This window comes from Lepisma saccharinum, chromosome 5, assembly GCF_977018435.1.
Source record: "Lepisma saccharinum chromosome 5, izLepSacc3.1, whole genome shotgun sequence".
Classification (NCBI taxonomy): domain Eukaryota; kingdom Metazoa; phylum Arthropoda; class Insecta; order Zygentoma; family Lepismatidae; genus Lepisma; species Lepisma saccharinum.
The window spans coordinates 8,523,433-8,545,083 of NC_139233.1; the positions used below are offsets into that span (position 1 = coordinate 8,523,433).

At 39.8% G+C, this 21,651-nt stretch overlaps 1 protein-coding gene across 1 annotated transcript in view; it reads right to left on the reverse strand.

The window, feature by feature from the left end:
• LOC145987569 (capon-like protein) overlaps positions 1-21,651 on the reverse strand; it is a 344,902-nt gene that overhangs the window by 52,630 nt on the left and 270,621 nt on the right. Inside the window, exons 6-7 of the mRNA XM_083121917.1 lie at positions 11,650-11,973; positions 6,765-6,918 (exon numbers count right to left, since the gene is read on the reverse strand). Coding sequence (XP_082978043.1) covers positions 6,765-6,918; positions 11,650-11,973 — 478 coding nt within the window. The remainder of the gene's footprint in view (positions 1-6,764; positions 6,919-11,649; positions 11,974-21,651) is intronic.

Sequence of the window (21,651 nt, forward strand, 5' to 3'; positions counted from 1 at the left end):
GATTTACAGTTCCATTTACTTTAATTAATTGTGTTACTTTTACAGTTGAATGTGTACTTCTAAATCTTGCTTCATGGAACGGTGCAATGTGCAAAGGGAACCTTACCTTACCAACCTATTTTTACAGTTCCTTGACTCTATATCGGTGGTTCTTAACCTGGATGAACCCGCAGCTCGGTAAATCGTTTTTTTTAAAAGTCGATGCCCGAATCCCAATAATTTTACTCGTAAATGGCTTTCTAATTTTTTTTAACAAACTTTATACGTTCATTAATATGACCCAGTGAAATTTAATACTAATAAATAAATTATGGCATTACCATAGAGAGCATTAGTTCGATTATTCCTAGACTTGTTGACAATATAAAAACTGGTTTAAATTATTTGACAACGACTAGATCTAATGGAATATTTTAGTTTCCTCGGGGAAATATCATTAAATTTTTGGCAAGTGTCGATTTTCATGGCATGTTCCATTTCGGACATCGTAAAATGCCAATTAATCAGAATATTTCCACTTCAATATATTTGTTAATGAAAATTGCTGCGCAAACAAAATTTACCGTGGTGGCCGTCCGTGGAGGCGGGAAGCAACGCGCACCCCGGTTAGATCGTTTGATCCAAGACCGCCACTGCCGCGAAAGCATTTTCTGTCATCGCAGTGGAAACCTGCACGAAATGCCATCTTTCCAGGTGGCAGCCTGTAAGTCGAAAGCTTCAGGAGGACGGACCTCTTGCGGACAGATATAATTGATGCCAGGGTCCGTCGGTTGAGAAACCTGCTTGCGGTAGAAGTGACGCACATAAAGTTGAACAGCCGGGTGTTCCTTTATTACTGAGCCATCTACAACTAACAATAATAAACATTATATTTGATTGCAACAAATGTATAAAGATTTTTTTTTTTTTTAGCAAACCAAAATTTTGTTCACTATTATTGAAATGTACGGAAAAATAACTTAAGTTACATCGTTACTATAAAAGTAACCGTTACTTGTAACTTTTTCCTTTCAAACACTGATTGACACACCGTTTTTAGGTTATCAACTGTCGCAATTTTATGTCATCCCAAGTGACGTCATTTCGTCAGCCAATGCCCGTCCACTACGTTTACTTGACTTACCTACACGGACCTCTCTTGCAGCAGCATATACGATTGTCTTTTGTCCACGTAATTACCTTGTTTACTGACTTCTGAATCATCCTCGGCAATCAAAATTCTTACAAAATATTTTAACGAGTCGAAAATAATGCTGTAAATGTGTAATGAAATGGTTTAATTATTTATTATAAAAGGAATAATTGTATGTAAATATTATATGCATGTATGTATATTACAAATTTATAAATTGTTAACTGGTGCATGGATTTTGTCCACATCAACAAATATTTTATATATATAAAAAAAATACCCACGGATGACGTCCCTTCTGGGACGTATTTCTCAACCTCCTCCGCGCGTGTCCGTCTCCCTGCACAGACCTTTTCGTGTGCCGAGTGCATAATTCGGCAAACAAGACGCGGCCGATTAAACAGAGAGAGCTTCTCTGCGGAGTTGTGCAACTTAATTAACGTCTTTTGTTCAGTTGAGGTGCATACCGACCACAGAAACAAACGGACTAACTGTGTTCGGGTAATGGGTTGGAAACAACGAGCACAGACTATTTGCCAAAACAAGAACCTCTTGATGCCAAATCGCATCGTAAGTCTTTTGTTTAAACATTTTTTTCTTTGTCTTCTTCTTGGGTCACGCATACGCATGTCACTCGTTTCACGATTCGTGAGGGGGAGGGTTGATATTTCTGCGTGAGGGGGAGGGGTAAGTACAGAAATAAACGCGTTGGAGCCATGCGCAATGCATGAGGGGAATTTAATAAAATTAGTAGTGAACAATTTGTCTGCATCACACTTGACCAGCATACGTAAAATTGCATTCCTTATAAATACGTAGGATGCAAGATGAAGATAGCACCGCCTCCCCCCCCTCGCCCCAGTTCGTACACTGATCCAAATCTGGAGCCCCCAAAATTAAGTCTTCTATCAACAATGCAAAATGCAGATTTGCATAATTATTTTCGTTTCGCATTACTTCCCAATCCAATTCTTAATTTTTCTAGTTCCGTTATAGAAAGTTGCACAAGAAGAAACGCACAAAGAAACAGAGGCGGAAAGGAGGGAGGGGGCCTTCCCTCCTGCGCGCTCTCTATCTCCTCCTATTTCCCCTCCATCTCTCATCTCTCTTTCTCACTCTATCACACACACGCGCGCGCGCGCACACACACACATATATATTTAAAAAAAAATTCAAACACATCGCGGAAATTTACCATTAAAATTCATATTTTGGTAAATTTACAAGCATATTTTGGTGCACATGTATATACCCTCACGTGCTATTTATCTCTGTGCCTATATTCCTTTTTCGGAATGTCTGGAGTAGCGACGCGCAGAGGCGAAAGCTTGTGGGCGGGGCCAGACTAGGTGGGGAAGGGTGCAGAATTCCCCTAATAGGCTTGCGAGCTGTCATTCCTACAGAACTACTGGACCGATCGAGTCGCCCCCCCTCGCGCGACCCCTCCCCTCCGCGCGTTCATTGGACGAGGCACACACCCGCAACGTGCGCCCAGAACGCGTTCGCGTTCTTTTACTCCAGACATTTCACAAAAGGAATATAGGATACAAAAATTTCATTCGGGTTACTTGGTAGTAAGCAAGGTCGATTGATTTAAATCAGGTTGATTTAAATCAATCGAAATAAATAAGTTATAGAATAATGTACATAAGGATTTTATAAATATCAGAATCACTTTTGGTGAAAGTAAATTCATCTTATTAGGCTCTAAGAGAGGAAAAGAAAGGAAACATACTATATGTAGGTGAAGATTATACGAAAGAAAATTTAACATGTTAACATACTTAAATTTATCTTGATTTAGAGTGTAATATTTCTTGTAGGCAAAAATAGCAAGCATTTCGTGAACTAAAATATTCAAAATACTAATCATGTTAAACCGTAACTAGTGTCATTAAACTGTAAATAAACACAGCAGATGATATTTTGCAAACAATCAATTAAAAATTGCCAACATTCAGCTACAAAGACTTAAAAATAATTTAAGTTACAATTATATAGGACATCCAGAATGTTTTATTTTCATTGGAAGGAAAGTTACTGAAATTATGTATTATAGTTTCATTAGCACACTCAAACATATCCATAGTAGATTCCTATATACAGTATCAGAAACAGAAGAATGTATATATATTTTTTTGTTTTCATTAATCAAACTGATCAAATATTTTAGAGGGCTGTTTACTAGATAAAGCATTCTAAAAGAAACGCATATCTAGAGCATTCCCTGACATTCGCTACGAGACTTGGCGGCAAGCGGCCCGGCGTCAGCGCTCGTCTTTCCCGGTGAACGGGGTCCGCGACAGTCCCACGCTACAGTCTGTTTTTTTTCGCTCTCTTTCCCTTTCTGTTGACGTTGCAGACTGACACTAGTAAAATCATCCCTCGGAAGTGGTGTTGTGTCGTGTCCGTGCGTTGAAGATTGTGGCTTAATATGGCACCACAAAAGTGTACATTACAACAAAGGATTTATCTTGTCGAGTGTTACTTCGGAAAGAGGAATTGTGGAGAAGTGCGACGACGTTTTGCAACGAAATTTCCTGGTGTTCCCGTTCCACATAGGGCCACTATATTAAACCTCGTAAAAAAGTTTAGAGTAACAGGGTCAGTTCTGAATAGAAGTGGAAAGAAAAACCCACGTGTACTTACTGAGGAAAAACTCGATGAGATAGGACAAAGGTTAGAACAGTCTCCTCGGAAATCTATCCGCCGCCTCTCACAAGAAACAGGTGTTTCAAAAACCCTCTAGGTCCCCCGATTTGTCAGCCTGTGATATTTATTTATGGGGAAATCTAAAAAATAAAGTATACAAAGACAATCCGCACACCATCCGTGAGTTAAAAGAGAGTATTGTACGAGAAATCGGGAGAATTACAGTAGACGAACTTGCACGTGTAAATGACAATTTCCTTCGGAGATGCCAGGAATGTGTTGCAGCAGAGGGACATCATTTTCAACACCTTCTGTAGTCAAGGTTAGTACACAATATGAAAACTGTAATTTTAATAGCCGACTCTACTCACTGTCGCGGACCCCGTTCGCCGGGAAAGACAAGCGCTGACGCCGGGCAGCTTGCCGCCGATTCTCGTAGCGAATGTCAGGGAATGTTCTGTATAAGTACATGCAAGCAATTTTGAGCGTTTAAAAAAAAGTTTTAATTTTTTTTAAAAAAAGTCATGATTTTTATCCATCCTGGTAGTAAGTCGTTATTCCTTATTACAATACTTCTGAGTACTAAAGCATATGCACTTCTTGTCTCGTGGCAACCTTGTCGTCGGTAGCATTTCACAAAATGATAAAACAAACGGAATGGATGTTACATTTCATCCCCCTTTTTTCCTTAACCGAGAAAATAAAGCACTCTGAGAGAAATAATTACAGCCTGTTTCGTGAAGAAGAGAGGACGCAATGTCAAAACCTCTTGGCTCCTGACAGCCGTCTGTAACCCAGAAATAATAACTTTAACGACAGAACAATCACGTGACTTCCTTCTCCGAAACGCATGGTTAGAAGGTAACGAACATGAAGGCCGAGCCAATTTCATTTCTCCACGCCAGCGATACAAGGGATTAGAGCTTTCGACGTTGCTCCCTAGAGTGCGCGGAGGTGCACAATCCAATAATTCTCGCCATAGCGACATTCTGACCAATCGAAATGCAAATTCGAGACCGCTAGAATAACTAAATAATATGAATGCAAATAAATGTAGGAATCCTTAGTGATCTACGCGTATCAACTTACACTTGTAAAATCAGTTTGTTTTCAATCTGCTAATCAATTATTAAGTAGACCTAACTAGACAATGTGCACGCAAAAGTTAAACACGACGGGGTGAAACGTAAAACTGAGCCTGTAAATTTGTGATTGTACTTTTTGTAAAATATATTCGCGATTGAAATTCCTCATGTGGCGCTAATGTCGTTAAACTAATTAATAAGGAACGGATTTTAAGTTGGAACATTAGGGTCGGGAAAGGTTCTGAAAATGTTTTCAAACAGGTTCTCATAAAATGCCATTCTTCAGCTCTAAACCAGTTACATTAACATTTTTGTAGCAATTAATATAATTTATGGTAAACATTGTGTGATTTATATTATACCATTTTATAGCTCTTGTTCAGGTCTACAAAATGAGACTGTAGGTTTTTATGTAGTTGCTCAAGATGAGTTAAAATCATTTATTTTTCTGTCCAATTTTTTTTCACAAAACATGAAAGAAAATGAAGGTGCTGAAGCATGAAAGAGGAGGTAAAATCGGGACAACTGTGCTAATCTCACGAAAAGGTGCAAAAGAAGCAACAAAGTACGTTAATTTTACTTGATTTCATGTCCTAATCAGTGGCGTCGATTGGGGGGGGGCAGTTTTCCCCTCCCACTTTTCGCCACTATTGTCTCCGCACTATGCTAAACCTTATCTACAAAGGGAAATATGCTGTCTTTGCCCCCCAGTTTTAGCACCCCGGTTTTGGAACCTAAACGCCGCCACTGGTCCTAATATACATATCTCAAACGATTGGTATGAAAACAGATATGTTTTTGGAAAGGTGCTGTTCCTTAAAATCCGTTTCCTACTAATTAATAAGGCTGTTGGATGTGGTTACAGTGATAACGTTTCTCAGTACGTGTACATTCACAATGGATGAAACTTTGAATTCGCGAAGCATTCTGAGAATCGCATGTAAGTTCAGGGATGTGCAAAGAAGAGGAAAGAATACGCAATCTAGATAACTTGGGTACTAAATACCTTCATTTGAATTTCTTCTAGCAGGGGAAATACGAAACATGTTGACGATTTCCTTATGCAAATAAGTAAGTGGTTGAATGTATCCTATTGGTGGTACAGTACGATGCACAAGTATTGCTCGTCAAATTGTCCATGTCTATTTTCATTAATTTTCCTCTTGCATCCTACGTGTTTTTAAGGAATAGATTTCTACGTATGCTGGTGTAGAGGTTGTCATCAGCTTGCTTGGTGTTCGTTTCGATTCTTCAAACTCTCACTGGGAAAAGCACGGTGATGGACACTTTCCTTGGTAATACGTATGCATCCCATCGTAAAGTTGTGTGAAACTACAAATAATACTAGCCTGCACGGGTCACGTTGCTTTTAATTTTTTATTATTTTATGCGTTACGTCTTACAACTCGCTGTATCTGAAATTGTCAAATTATCTTACATTTTAATATCTATGAAGTTATCTATCTCTTTTGTACAGAAGTTTAAACATTCGTTACTAGATGTCGCACGTTGATAAACTAGCATGTTTGACTCATAAACAAAATGTATTTACTATGCGACTTATTCAAACAAACCAAGCGGTTATCTACCTGATTTATATCGTAATCGTGAAGTTACTTTATCAATGGCAACTCTTGACCTGTGCAATGTGGTTGCATGCATTCATGATACAACTCATGGATTCATAATGTCGAAACGAGACATTAAATAACGAAAAAAATATTAAGACAGGTTGTTTTGTTATATTCTTATTGCATTCAAGTCGGGCAAATTTCCCTTAGGAACATATTAGGAGTTTACTGCACGGTACGGTGCAATTCGTAACATAAGTTAAGCCACATTGAAATTATTCCCAACCGCCAGAGCCATCAAGCGGACAAGTTGAAAAGCCTTACCTTTCTTGGGTTTCTCACTAATCGCCTCGCTCTCTTTCTCGCTTCCTGCTTCCGCATCCTCCTCCTCCTCTTCTGGTGTCGGTGCGTTCAGCGACAACTTGTGGCAGACTTCGAAAGCTTGCCCTACAGTGCGAACGATTCGCATTGCTTGGCTCTGTAACGATACAAAAGAGAAAACGTCACTCTTTATTTCTTTACAAATATCAAGTCACATCAAACACTCAGTTGTACAAGGGAGGGGAGGGGGGTCGGTTAATGTTAATCGTAGGTTTAGGTCTGATCACTAAATTACAGTGCAAATACGAAATACAGAAAGGAAACAAGGTATTTTACGAAGGCAATGTCCCTTTATTTTATTTACCTTAAACTATATTTTAGTATATTGGTGCAGTGGTATCCACGAGTATTACCGTGCAAATTGTCCATCACCATGTTCGTGCACTTTATTTGACCCAATAAGAGCTTCAGGAATTAAAAGAAAACTCAGAACAAGCTGTTGACAACTTCTGCACCAGCATACATAAAAATCCATCGCTTAAAACAGACAGAATGCAAGAAAAAATAATGAAAATAGTCATGGACAATTTGCACGGTAATACTCAACGATCCTACTGTACAGTGGGAATCACAAGTTTTGGTCGTCAAATTGTACACGACTCTTTTCATTTATTTTTCTCTTGGATCCTATGTGTTTTGAAGGACTGAATTTTTATGTATACTGGTACAGAGGGCGTCAGCAGCTTGATTGGTGGCTTGATTCAATTTCTGAAGCTCTGATGGTGATGGACAATTTGTTAAAACTTGTGCGTCCGACTCTTAAGTGCAATGCCTTTCATAGCGTATACGATTCATATTTTCCACACCCTCGATTAAAGCATAAAGAAAAACATTTGGTAATGTTTAGTGGGGGTTACCTTCCACTGCACAATAATGCATAAATTGTGCATTCCTTGTTAGGGTTGTGTTCAAATGTTGTTTAATTTATAACAAACATGACATAGATCTCTGAAAGAAAAACCTTGCAGTTGGTGCATTTGTACCCAGGCTAGCCCTGCCTGTACGACACCAATTCTGACGAGGAAATACTATTATACTTAAGACTTCTTTGGGTATTCTATGAACTAAATACGCACGTAAAAGTTGAAAGGATGGGGGGACACACACTTTCTCTTTCTACACCGAAATTAGACTCTGATAAGACTGCATATTAAATTGAACAAAATTGTCAGAAATGGCAAGGTTTGGGTTTTACAATGTCAATTAAACAATTTGTATATTCAGATCAAATAATATTATATTAATATAATACTATTATTATACTTACAGCAAACTAAAACATCTACAGGCAATAGTTTCCGTACTATGTTTAATTATTACAGTACTTGTCTATGTGTAATTGGTATTCTCACCATGTAATTACGAGCTGAATTTGTACATTCAAAATATTAACAATTTTTAATGTTTACTGGTTTGTATCACATTTATAATGTCAACAATCATATTTTCCATCATTTTTTCTTCGTTTTGAGAATGTATGTTGGTCGATTTTTTGGGTAAGCTTATTGTAATTGTAGATATAGCTGGGTGACACCCCACTAGAACAGTTACGTGACCTTCTTACACCGTAGTGGATGTTGTATCGTTAGCTATTCTGATATATATCTTAAAATTATTCTTCCTCAAGGAAATAGTTGTAAAACAGATTCCATTGAAAACAAAAAATTCTGTTCGGTTTTCTTTCATTAATGATCACATCATCTCCAAAAAAATGGTCTAGATCGTGAATATGTGGAACCCTGCCTCGACATGCAATGAACCGGTGCCCTTCTTTCCATCTTTACACCAGGTCCATACCGGTGTAATAGTTGGATTTTTTTCCCAGTAAAAATCACATCTGTCGTAGATTCGATCCCACCACCGGCAAAAAGAAATTTGTTTACCTGAAGACGAGAGAAGAGGTGCTCTCTCAAAAGGTAGGGTTAGAATAAAGTAAGAACTAGAAAATGGGTATGTCCAATGGATGATATTGAACTTGTCACGTGGTGTACTCCGGGAAGAAATCGGGCAAACAGATTAAGGAACGGAAAGCGTACGAAAAGCCTTGTTACAGAGAGTAAATTTGCATATCACCACTTTACACACTTTTCACGGTTTGTGTAGGGCTTCGGAAAAGGCAAAAAGAACACATTCCCCAAATGATCACGATAATCACACCTTGAATCACTTCGGCAAAAGCCATACGCACAATGCTTACCCGGAAGGTTTTCAAAGCAGATCTGATCTGTTTGCCGGAAATGTGGTGAATGAACTGTGGGGGAAGTTGCTCATTGAATACATCCTTTTACATTGCATGCCAATGTAGAACTATTGTCACTAACATTCAGAGAATTAAAAGAAGAGCAATATTGGAAGTAATCAAGAAAAGAAAAAGAAATTGGTTGGGGCATTGGCATATACTGTATTTATTTTTCTTCTCCTCGCTTCTCTTTTCTTTATATTTTCTCTGTCTTTCTTCTTTCAACAACTTCAAACAAGCATCAAAATTATAGAAGACGTTAAAGAGGCCCTCGCCCAGGTTGAAGATCCTGAGTATGTACAGAAATTGGATACAGTATTGAAAAAGAACAATGGTGAAAGTTTGCAAAATTCTGCATACAAATGGACAACGTGTGGATGATCTGGAACTTGATGTGTCCGACTTTGTTGCCCCAAAATACAGTCCACTTGTATATTGCGAAATGGAATGTGTGTTTTCTGAATATAAGACTATTCTACCTGAAAACAAAAATGAAGTTCGAAAATTTGAGACATCATGTTGTTATCAAATGCAATCATGATCTTGATCTGTAATTTATTGCGTTTCATTTAACGCAGAACCATATTATTTTTTTAAAAAAATCTGTGTAGCGAATGAGCATTCAGAATAATGCACTGCCTGGCATGTAATCTTTCATAGTTTGTAATATACAACATTTATAAATGAAATGGTTTTTTAAAGTGCATATTACACTTTTTAGTGCATATTTTGCGTTTCTTTAGTGCATAACTATCCGAGCATTAGTCGTTACTGAGTTACAAAGTAAAAAGAGCCATACTTCAGTTTTCGCGTCTAATTGCCATGTCATGCAAATGCATTGGACTCGTTGAACGCTTCTAAAATTGGTAAATGCTACACGAAAACAATTTATCTACAATGTAGCTTCTAATAACCTTTTTTTCTTAATCAACTCAATATTTCACATTTCATGTTTCACTTCCGAGACCTTCATTTAATGTATTGCTATACATTTACTTAGCTGCTCAAAATAGTGTGAGCATTCTTGCAAATTTGCGTAGTTTATTTGTTTTTTCCACCGAATTCCATCCCCTCTCGCTTTCGAAACGAAACGCAAGAACTTGCAGATGGATAGCTTGTCGAGAGAGAAATTGAAGGCATATCTAGTTAACCTGAAACAATGGCGCAAGAGACGGCAAACGGTTTGGCGTAGTTTTCTAACTCGGCTGGTACGCTCTCTCTCAACCGACAGGGATAACTTAGTAATGCAGCGGAATTCTAGCACAAACATGCATTTTTCATGTGACATTTACGGGTATAATAACGGTGGCGCTGTAAAAATTTTCTTGCTTCTCTGTTTCCCCCTTTTGCCTTTCCACTTACTGATTCGCATACTAGATAACGCTACACTTCTCTTCTCTTTCTATTCCAGTGTATCCTACTCCATGTTCTTTAAAACTGCGTGTTCTCTTAAACTGATAAGAGCTGAACTGAACAAGGATTAGCTGAATGCATAAATATTACAACGGAATTAACCATCCACAGAGGTGGATCCGTCGGATACTTTTCTCTTCGGAATTTTCTTGTGACGTTAGTTGGAGAACCTCACAAATGACGCAAAGCTGCAGTGCCTTCAACTAAATAAGTTTTTCAAGGTTCATTTAGCATAAGTTAACACACATGCGTGAATATTTGCATAAAACTGGCAAAATTATATAGTATGTGGCGTAATATAATCCCAAAATGTTGGAACTCGTGCATCAGCATCAAAACAATTTCATTCCTCAAAAACACGTCAGGCATAAAAGAAAAATGAATGAATATAACGACTAACAATTTTCCTTGTAATATCTGTATCTTCAACTATCTATGGAAATGAGTATCTTAATCTGTAGTGCACGATTTTTTGAAGGTGGGACTATTGTGTCACAAGAAAGTTGAGTATCAGGGGCATTCCAGAGTTACGCGTGTGACATTTTATACATAAAATTTAAGGTTATAGATTGGATTAAAATATTCATAATGAACTGATTTCATGAAATTATGAAGTACTTTATGGTGTCAGCTAACAAATGAGAAAGACTTGAGTATGATGGCATAGGTTGAATGCATGAAAAGCATTACGTGTGTGACGCTTTAAAAATGTAGCATTTTTGACTTCATATGTCTGTGAAGCCTAAAGGCTGCAGATGCTACTAATTTTTATTGGTGAAATGTGCAAATTATATGCATGCACAAACATGTAAACCTTAATGCAATTAAAAACTAACAATTTTCGTATTAATTCATTTTGTTTTTAACATGGAGTAGTACCACTTTTCGTGGAATGGCCCATCAGGGAAATCTTAGGTCTGCATTGCAAATGACATGCTGATTACGAAGTTATTTTTTTTTCGCGTGGAGTTGTATTAGGTTTTTCAATTTGCCCGACAGGTGGCATGAGAAGCGGAGCCGGAAATTGAACGCATTCCAATGAGTGGGTGTCCCCGCCAAATTTGAACAGCGAAGATATCGCGGAAGGCTTTGTCGAGGAAAGAACGGATTGCCTACAGTCGGGAAGGGTTATTATGGGAGTTAGCACCTGTGCGAGGAAGGAAAAAAACTGCCTACCTCTAAATCAAGATCCTCAAAGCTGCCGGTGAGTCCATGGTTCCTGGAGATTTCCAGCTGGCCATTCCGAACGGGCTCTGCCCTGCTGGCTGCTTTCTTCCTGCCTTCCTGCTTCATCTGCATGTATCCCATGATTTCCGGTTCCCGAAATGACAGCTTTTTCCTTGGCCGCTCTCCCTTATCTCCCTTCCCCTTCAGCATTCCTGTCTCTGTCTCCCTGGAGGCTCCTTCATCATTATCCTCCCTCAGGGGCCCGTCATGCTGGGAGTGCTGCCGTCTGGTGGCGAACTGGAGACTTACCGAAGGCGTTGTTGAAGGATCTTGCTAAACTTCCCGCACCGCCGTCGACAAAATCGCACACAGCGCACGGACGCACCTTCACCGGAACGCGACGACCGACGATCTGCACAGGCGGTCGGGCAGCGAGGAACCTGCCAACATTGTTTTCTCAGATGCGTGATCAGAGCGACTTTGCGAACCTGGAAGAGTTCCCGAAAGGTGTGAGGCAGACCAGCACAACTACGCAACTCTCTCCCCCACCATTCTCTCTCTCCCCCTCAACGCATCTTGGACTTAAACAACGGAAAAAGAAGCGCTGGACAGAACCCAAGACGAAGCTTGCTGTTATTACTTTGGAAAAGGCCCTCTCCAACGGGACAAAAGAACCTTTAACGCTAAGACAAATTGGCCAACATGGAAAACACTAAAGCCCCTAACACCAAGCACCTTGTCTACGTGGGGAAACTTCCTACAGTCATGGCTTTCATGCCCCTACCAACAAGAGAGTGCAAAAAGCTGCACGAAAAAACGGCAATATTTTACACAGAATAAAAGACAAAACTTCGACAAAGGAACTTCCCCAAGGTGGAAGCGAGAAATTAACAAGTGAAGGAGACACCACTTAGGTTTAATGGAATTCCACACACTGTAAACACAAAAGTTTCAAGAAAATGGTGAAAAGCACAAGGGAGTTTCAAGCTGTGTTCACACACACATAATGGAAAACTAACTTTTGTAAGGAGATGAAGGAGATTTTATCCCTACATGAACACATTTTCTAATTGCAACATCTGTCTTTCCTAGTGAAATCACATAATGCAATGGAGCTCTAATGTTTTCAGAATTTAACTAATGGAGCCATATATTTTGCTACTGCTGCCATGATTACTATGGATATAAATCTCGAGGCTATTAACCAAGCAAAAATGTGCCTTTAAGAACGCTACACAAGATGGCAAGTCATTCGATTAATCGAATCATTTAAAGTTACTTAATTAACATTAACATTCAGTAATGACTTCACGTGGAACAGCTAAATTAGTTTCTATACTGAAATTGAAATTTATCGTAGCTATTTTTACACAAAAAAACACTTTTATAAAGAAAAAAAGCTTGCTTAATGAAATATTAAGTAAAACGTGATTGGCTGGTGGGCTTCCGTAAGAACTTTACGTAACAACAGAAGTTTTGAACGTCTCGATAGGTGACTGTCATCGACTCATATCTACAGATTACATATTCTGCAAAGGGAATTATTTCAACATGCAAATCATACATAAGTGTACGCGCACTAAAATGAAAGCATGATGTGGAGAGTGTCAATAATAAGTGATGCTGTATATAAAACTATGTATAATGTAATTCGATACTCTACATAGTTTATTTTATTTCACTTTGATGCTATAAATGTTGTTAAGTTTACTTTTGAAACATAATTATTTAATATTCTCCATTATTTAATAATTAAGGTTCGTTATTTAGTGAATATTAAAAGTTGTATTAAATGTTATTTTCATCCAATAGATTTTTGATTCCCTGCAGTTGTGTATAAAATTGGAAACTTGGGGTTTCAATAGTATTAAACGTGTGTATAAGTTACTGAAACTTCCTGAATGTTGTCATGTGGTACTGCAGTTTACAAACAACAGAGCTTGCCTCAAACTTCAGCTATCTATGGGTGTAGTATGTGTTGCATCAAATGTTATTTTAAAGAGATATAATATAGGTTGGAAACACAAATACTTGTTCCTGTAATTAGCTATAAACCATATACATACACGTAAAATTGTAATTTGTGCTTTTCAAAAACAATTGTCGCATGCCAGAAGTTGCCGTATTCTTACAAATATGTATAGTTGTTCTCTTATGATTTCCAGGCCTGTAAATTTTCCATAACATTTCACAGCTTGGGCTAGTCCTGCCGTTACTCCCTATTTGGTCACCTCGCATTCCAATCTTTTTTACTTCCAGGAACCCACATCGCCATCTGACGTAGGTTCGCTCGATATGCAATAAGAGCATTATAGACGAGGGACACAGACCACTAAAATTCAAGCACCGTGATTCCGTTAATGCACGTTCACAATTAGCACTTCCACTCGACCGTGACGCACGAATTGCTTCAGCATTCTACCCTTCTCAAGAGTCAATTCCCTCCCCACTTGCGCCCTTTCCGTACGCCACGCTTATCAGCACAAGATTATGATATTGCTCAACAGAATTGCATTGACGTCAGAGCAGAAATGCCAACGGGCATATCTAAAAGACAAAAATACCACCGGCCAGGCTAAATCGCTTAACGATGCTTTAACCCTGGCTTACCCGAGGGGGGGATTGGGGGAGGGGCTGCCAGACCTACCAGTCTCCTTACCTTTTCAAAATGTGTTGTGTTTGTCTTGTGTAGGTCCCTTTACAATTTTGCTCGTATACTTGAAGGGTACAAAATGGGCATTACTGCCGACGCACCAAAACAATTTAAATCATTAATTCAAGAGCGAGCCTTTGATGCATACGTACATACATTGTCCACAGTGATGTTCATTTACCGTTTTACGTAATGCATAGTTCAAGAATTGAAACAAAATAACAACGAAACTATCAGTACAATTCCACCCCTTGAAAGCAGGCACGAAATAAGTTAAGAGAGAAACGAACAATTCCCTGGGCATTACTTATGCATCCCACTGTACAAGCTGAAGTCTGGCAGAGCAAAAAATCAACGTTGGGGAGATGGATCGTCATTGATCCACGCGCATGCGCGACTCGCCAGGTTACACATGCTGCGTTCCCACGCGAGGCGATGCGATGCGCTTGACGCGATGGGTTAATTGCCATATCTTGTTCAAATAAACTACGCTGAACCTGGGAAAAGTGTTAGCGGAAGATTAATACGGAGTCTGAAATGGGTGTAAGCCAATCTCTCGGCGTTTTACGACTTTTGCCAAGAAATTAAGGAAGAGGTATATAAAAAAAGAGAGATGGAAAAAACAAACAATAAAAAAAAGAATTGTGGCTTTTTTCTGCGGTCATTGGCAGCAACTAGACGCTGGCAACTTCCTGTGCCAGACTGGGGTGAACAAATAACAAACTCATCCCTCATAACTTCAACCAATACCATTTAATCGTAAAACGGAGAGGGGGGAAAAGTGATCAAACGCCAACACGCAGGATAAATAACGATCTTACCAACAGATGGCAGCAAAATACTAAAACTCTATGAAGCTTGAACGAGGAAAGACAACTGTCAACGCTCTTGCAGATTTTTACGATTCTGTTTGCTCTCAACGTCGAATGCATCCGCTTTGAAGATTTACAATTTACGGTTGTAACCTAGCAGTTAATCGATACACACACTAAATTATCCTCATATACATAGTCAACGTTCTCATACACATACACATAGCTTACTATCTACATTTATCAATGGATTCATCCGTGTAGAATTCCGTTTTCATTCGCCATCGGCAGAACACTTAAAATTCTGATCACTACTTGAGAATCACTGACATTTTAAGCGTGATTGTTTTGACTGCCACACCAAATCGAGTCCTCTGTGCTTTCTGCTATTATTTGCAATGGTCACAGTTGAAGATCTAAAAAGAGTAATTGATTTCTGGGATGTTATTTTTTACCTGTTATTTTGTGATGTCATTTAAACGTTTCTTGTGATTCATCATTGCATCTGTTGCAATTACAATGTGCAAACCATAAAGAAACAGTTAAATCACGGGAACCGTATTGTGTCAAAATTTAAACTGACATAACATATTTCAGTTTAAAATTCCGTTAAAAGAAAACACGAGATACCAAGTAAGGCTTAAGCACAATTCGGTATTCTAATGTGATTTGCCAAAACATTATTAAATATGAAAAACTGATTTCTGTCCGAAAGTATAGGGATCAAGAGTTCCGGATTCCGTACACCATGTAAACTGGAGGTCCAGTCCTGTTAATTCTTCTGGGCATACAAGCAGACAAACTTTCCTACTCATTTATTATTTTTATTTTTTGTCACTAACCATTCTTATCGTTATGGCGAACTTAAAAACAGCGCAACATCTATCAGCTGTTTCCCCTTCTGCCCTTACTGAAGAACTACAAGAGTAAATGCGCTTCGAGAAATGTAAGTTAGTGCTGAATTTGCAACACTGCCAAAGTTTTGTTTTCAGTACACTTTTTACTCAGACAGGCTGATCAGGGCTAGACATACTGTTAAAAGTGAGATCCGAACCGCTGTGCCTCAACCGGGATATCCCTGGATTACGAGGCGACATCGTTAGGCACTACTTTATCACGTAGCTTGCTACACTGTTGTAGCAGAGACAATCTGAAAGCTTCCACATGCCACGGTGTAATCCCATGTACTGAATTCGACACCACTCTCAGTGTGTTGAATCAAAAATGAGACAACCGCTGACAATGCTGTTTAGGTCGATCACCGGAATTATTCACTATTCTAACGCGGTTGTGGCGTGTAGCGTGGACAATCAAACCGAGCTATATCTAAGCTAAATTGGTCTGCACGCCACAACCGCTTTCCGATATTCTCCTCTCGTAGTATAGTAGTGTATGGATAAATATAGAAGCACAGATCCTACACAGTAGTCCACCAACACAACGTCAGACATCGCCGGGTTGCATATATCTCAGGGGGAAGATATCTTGAACCCGGCACACGTTTTATGTACGATTCTGGTCACTGGTTGTTATTCTGTACTTGCGTTAATTGCTTTGATTTCATTTATGTTGTATAGCATCGCTTTTCTGCTAATCCCATGAGGATGAGTGATGATAGACGAATCACCAAGAACACACATGCCCAGAGATTCGAACCCATGACCCTGGTGTCGTACTGACCACCAGCCACGGTGGTCGGCGTGTGTTACTTGCGTTGCAGTTATTCGTGGTAGTTTACCTGCTATTCTAGGTTAACGGTGATGATGACGAGGAATTATGAGTTGTTGTTTGCTTTCAAGTAGCTCTCCAATCGTTGTCAAAAATCGATAAGGGCCCCACGGAGAATGAAACCAGAGATCCCTCGGAGAATATACACGAACGGTACAATACAATAAAAGTGTCAGTATATCACGAAATGTAACGGGCCTCCTCGGTGGCGTAGTGGTAACATCTTCGATTTGTAATCAAGGAGTCCCGGGTTCGATACCCGGTCGAGCCTCATACTGGTTCTGATCTCACTTGAAACTTTAGGTCCGGCCACGATAAAGTGGACTTAAAACAACAAAATATAACTTACAGAAATGCATAGAGCATACGAAAGGCTTTTTTACAAGTATAGGATTTCTGAACACACATACGCAATATCTAGAGGCACATATTTTTGGTAAATAACAAAGCAAAATTTCGGTACAAAAACAGTCAATTTCGGGTTCAAAAGCGGTAAATAAAATGAAATTTCGCTATTACAGCGGTGAAAAAGCGGTATATAAAATGACATTTTGGTTTCAAAAATTCGAATACAATCCCAAATTTCATTTAAAAACTGCACTATTACACAAAAGAGACATATCCCTTGTAATAGCACATTAAATCATTACCAGAATATTAAGTTTATTCCTGTATAAAGGGGTCCATTTTTGCTTCTCAAATATTTACAGCAGAATCAAACAATTTCCCGTGAATTGCATAACTCACACGATACTTCCGACTTCAGAAAGTGTCGCGTCGGTATATAAACGGTAAATTTCGTGTGTAAGAGTCTATTTCGCATTTTGCAGTTCATTTCGTGACAAAACAGGGTAGAAAAATGCACCTCACACCTTTCAGAATCATGAACAATTAACATTACAATGTGTTATTTCACATTTCATGTTTTCCGTCAAAAACGAAATATGCATGCCTCTAGCAATATCTAAAGAACTGTTAGTATAACGTCACTGTGTATGTGAAAGTTCCAAGATATAAGTAAAAAGTGACGTAAAATCTGGAAAATGCATTTATCCACTTCCCAAAGACAAAACGTATTTGACAAAAAGTAGCCTTACAAGGACCTGACTGGGTCTCTCTTCGCCCATCGGAAATACGTTTTAGGTCTCGCGACCTTCGTCGACGGCCATTTTTTGGTGTAAATACCTGTGCAACAGTTTCCACTCACAGCACCTTAACTCAATCCCGTTCGAGTTCATTAAACCAGCCGAGTGCGGCGGAGAGCTTTAATATGTGACTTCACGTTGACATTAGCATTTTGCTGCAGGTTCGACGGACCACCAGTCATTTTCACGCCGAAGATATTCGTGCAAGTGTTGCCATTGGACGCCGAAAGATGCCTAGAAACACAAGATACGCCAAAGTTCAAACACAATGAGCTTAGGGCAGGGCACAATAGATGGCATCTTGATAAGTGGAAAAATAATGTGACACTTACGTAGTACGACATTTTTTGAAAGTGTTCTTTTCTCGCATCCTATATTAGAATTTGTTTAAAGCTGCTGTAAATCACTTCGAAGTCGATAAAATTATTTATTCTGATAGGAGGATTACGAACGCTACATACACATGCTCTTCATTTTTTTCCCTTTCTTGGACCAACTTAAATCTAATGTGTACATGGAATTATAATTTTACTGACTTCGAAGTGATTTAGTACTAACTTCGTTTAGGTAATATTTATATACGATCCGATGCGAGAAAAACTTACCATTGAAAAATCAAAGGTGGAATATGTGGGTGTAAGGATAACAAAAAAAAACATGATTGCCACGTGAAAGTGATAGCTAATAAATCTGACGGCCAACTCAAAATGGCGGATGTTAACTTTTGAAAAATTGACTATACAGAAGGTCGTTCCACGTCCATGGTAACAAAGTCAGAACCCACCTCACCTTAAGAAAAACCGTGACGCCACGAGCGGTGGTGCTCCACGTCTTGCAACAATGGCCCTGCAGCGGAGTTTCCATTGGAGGAGACTGCGTTGAAGAACACATTGGTCCAAACGATCATATTCCTCCTGGCAAGCTTTCCAAAGACCCTCAATTGTGCGGGGCCGTCTGCTTCCCAAGGCTCGTTTCAACAACGGAAACCCACAAAAATCTATGGAAGAGGCATCCGGGGATTTCACAGGGATGTCTGTAAAGGGGATTGCATGAATTCCCGTTTCACGTGCCATCCGATCCATGTATGCCTGCGTGGATTATGCCGTATGACTGGAAGCCTTGTCCTGGTGGATGACAACACGAGTTGTGTCGCTGCCATAGAGAGAAGGAATATCATGTCTGTAAAGTGGCTCCAAAATATTCGTCTGGTAATAGGCTGCATTTATTTTAGCCTTTTTTTCCACTCTGCGCAGTGGAAGTTTGGCGTTATGGCAGTAACCACCACCAACCATGAACCAGCGTGGAAAACTTTCAGCACATTCACGTACCTACTCAGATCGACCTCTTGCATCACGTGGACGATAGTAGATGGCTCTTTTTTTACCACATCCCGACAGATACACCCATGCTTCATCCAGGGACACCACATACTTCCAGCGGTCCCTTGCCAGATGGCGTTCGTAGAGCTTCCGACTGTTGGTCTTCCTCTCTTGACATGTGAGGCACGCAACTTATGAACTTGAGCCTTGTGCTTCCGCACAAGTTGTAAATCTTGGGCTATGATGCGATTTACAGTTGCAGGGAAACATTGCACTGCCTGTGCAATCACTCTTTGCGTTGCAGGGTTTTCACATCGCACCAAGGATCTCACTTTCCGCACAACATCGGAGGAACGCTTGGGCTTCCGATATGTCGGAGGCCCACTTTGACTGGTTCCAGCAACAGGTACGGTGCAAGCTTTATGGCGATTCAACACTGCATTGATGCCCTTCTTTGACACATGGAATGCTTTCATGTGGCACTGTTTAATTATCTGGCTAAAACTATAACCAACGTCGGAAAGGGCACAAATGTACCCCTCCCAAAAGACTGGAATTTTTGGTGCCATATAAACACTCACTCACACACCAACCATCGTCTTTGCAAGTCAACACACAGTACTTTCGTCCTACTGGCTCTGGCTGCTCTGTTTTTCGATACGAGTAACCGTTAATTAGTAAACAATGGTATAAAAATTCGTTATCGTGAATTTATTAGAAAACAGAAGAAAATTTTCCGAACAAATATGGCAGTGTAAACGCTAATCTTTAATTTGACATAAAAACTTGCAGGTTTGACCTTAAAATCCATATAAAACGGAAAAAAAAAATGTAGTGCGTGCAACGAATGTTAATAGCCTGATGCGTCCTTACTCTTACTACATCGCTGCTAAAGTGTTGAACTATTTCTTTTAGCTAACTCTAACCTAAAATTATTAACGGCTATATCAGCTGGATACACTGAACTCTTCGTTTCATAAAACATACGCTTCTTAATTCACAGGAGCGTGAAAAATGGCTCCAGAAGAGATTCGCCTTCACCTCATCTCGTGCAGCAAACTTACCCAGCATGAACCGCGTCGTCCGCCAGCTGGGATGCATTACGGCTGGCATGTCCGGACTTAAGAGCACGCCAAGGGAGCTTGCTGAAGACATCTGGCCAATTACTTGCCACCGCGAGCTGTTTGCATAAAACTTTTTCTCGCACCCCCCTCTTTCCCCCCTCTCGGGCTAAGGACTCGGGAAAGGGGGCTGTCAAGCTGCTGTTAGCTCGCTGCGTATGCTCTGCACCCAGATAAAGCAGTGAATTTCGCAACTCGTTTGTTTGAGTTAGATGGGGCTGACAGCACGAGGGCTACAGGAAGTGCAAAGAACGGGGCGAAGGGGCTAATTTAGCGTCTTGTGTGGACTTGCAGGCGCTTCTAAAAGGGTTTCTGTTTTGCGAAAGGGATGCTAACATTGACTAAGTGCGTATATATTGACAGATTGCACCGATGGTTGAGGACAATTAGAGCATCGAAATTTAAATTCAAAGATGAAAAATACAGAGCATTCCCTGACATTCGCTACGAAACTCGGTGGCAAGCGGTCCGGCATCAGCGATTGTCTTTCCCGGCGAACGGGTCCGCGACAGTCGCACGCTACAGTCTGTTGTTTTTTTCGCTCTCCCTACCTTTGCTCTCTTTCCCTTTCTGTTGACGTTGCAGATTGACGCCAGTATAATCTTCCCTCGGAAGTTGTGTTGTGTCGTGTCCGTGTGTTGAAGATTGTGGCTTAATGTGGCAACACAAAAGTTTACTTTGCAACAAAGGATTTATCTTGTCGAGTGTTACTTCGGAAAGAGGAATTGTGGAGAAGTGCGACGACGTTTTGCAACGACATTTCCTGGTGTTCCCGTTCCACATAGGACCACTATATTAAACCTCGTAAAAACGTTTAGAGTAACAGGGTCAGTTCTGAATAAAAGTGGAAAGAAAATGGGGAAATCTAAAAAATAAAGTATACAAAGATAATCCGCACACCATCCGTGAGTTAAAAGAGAGTATTCTACGAGAAATCGGGAGAATTACAGTAGACGAACTTGCACGTGTAAATGCCAATTTCGTTCGGAGATGCCAGGAATGTGTTGCAGCAGAGGGACATCATTTTCAACACTTTCTGTAGTCAAGGTTAGTACACAATATGAAAACTGTAATTTTGATAGCCGACTCTACCGACTGTCGTGGACCCGTTCACCGGGAAGACAAGCGCTGATGCCGGGCAGCTTGCCGCCGAGTCCCGTAGCGAATGTCAGGGAATGCTCTGTAGATATTCAACTAAAAATTATCAATGGCGCAAAGGGCTGCCACAGCGGC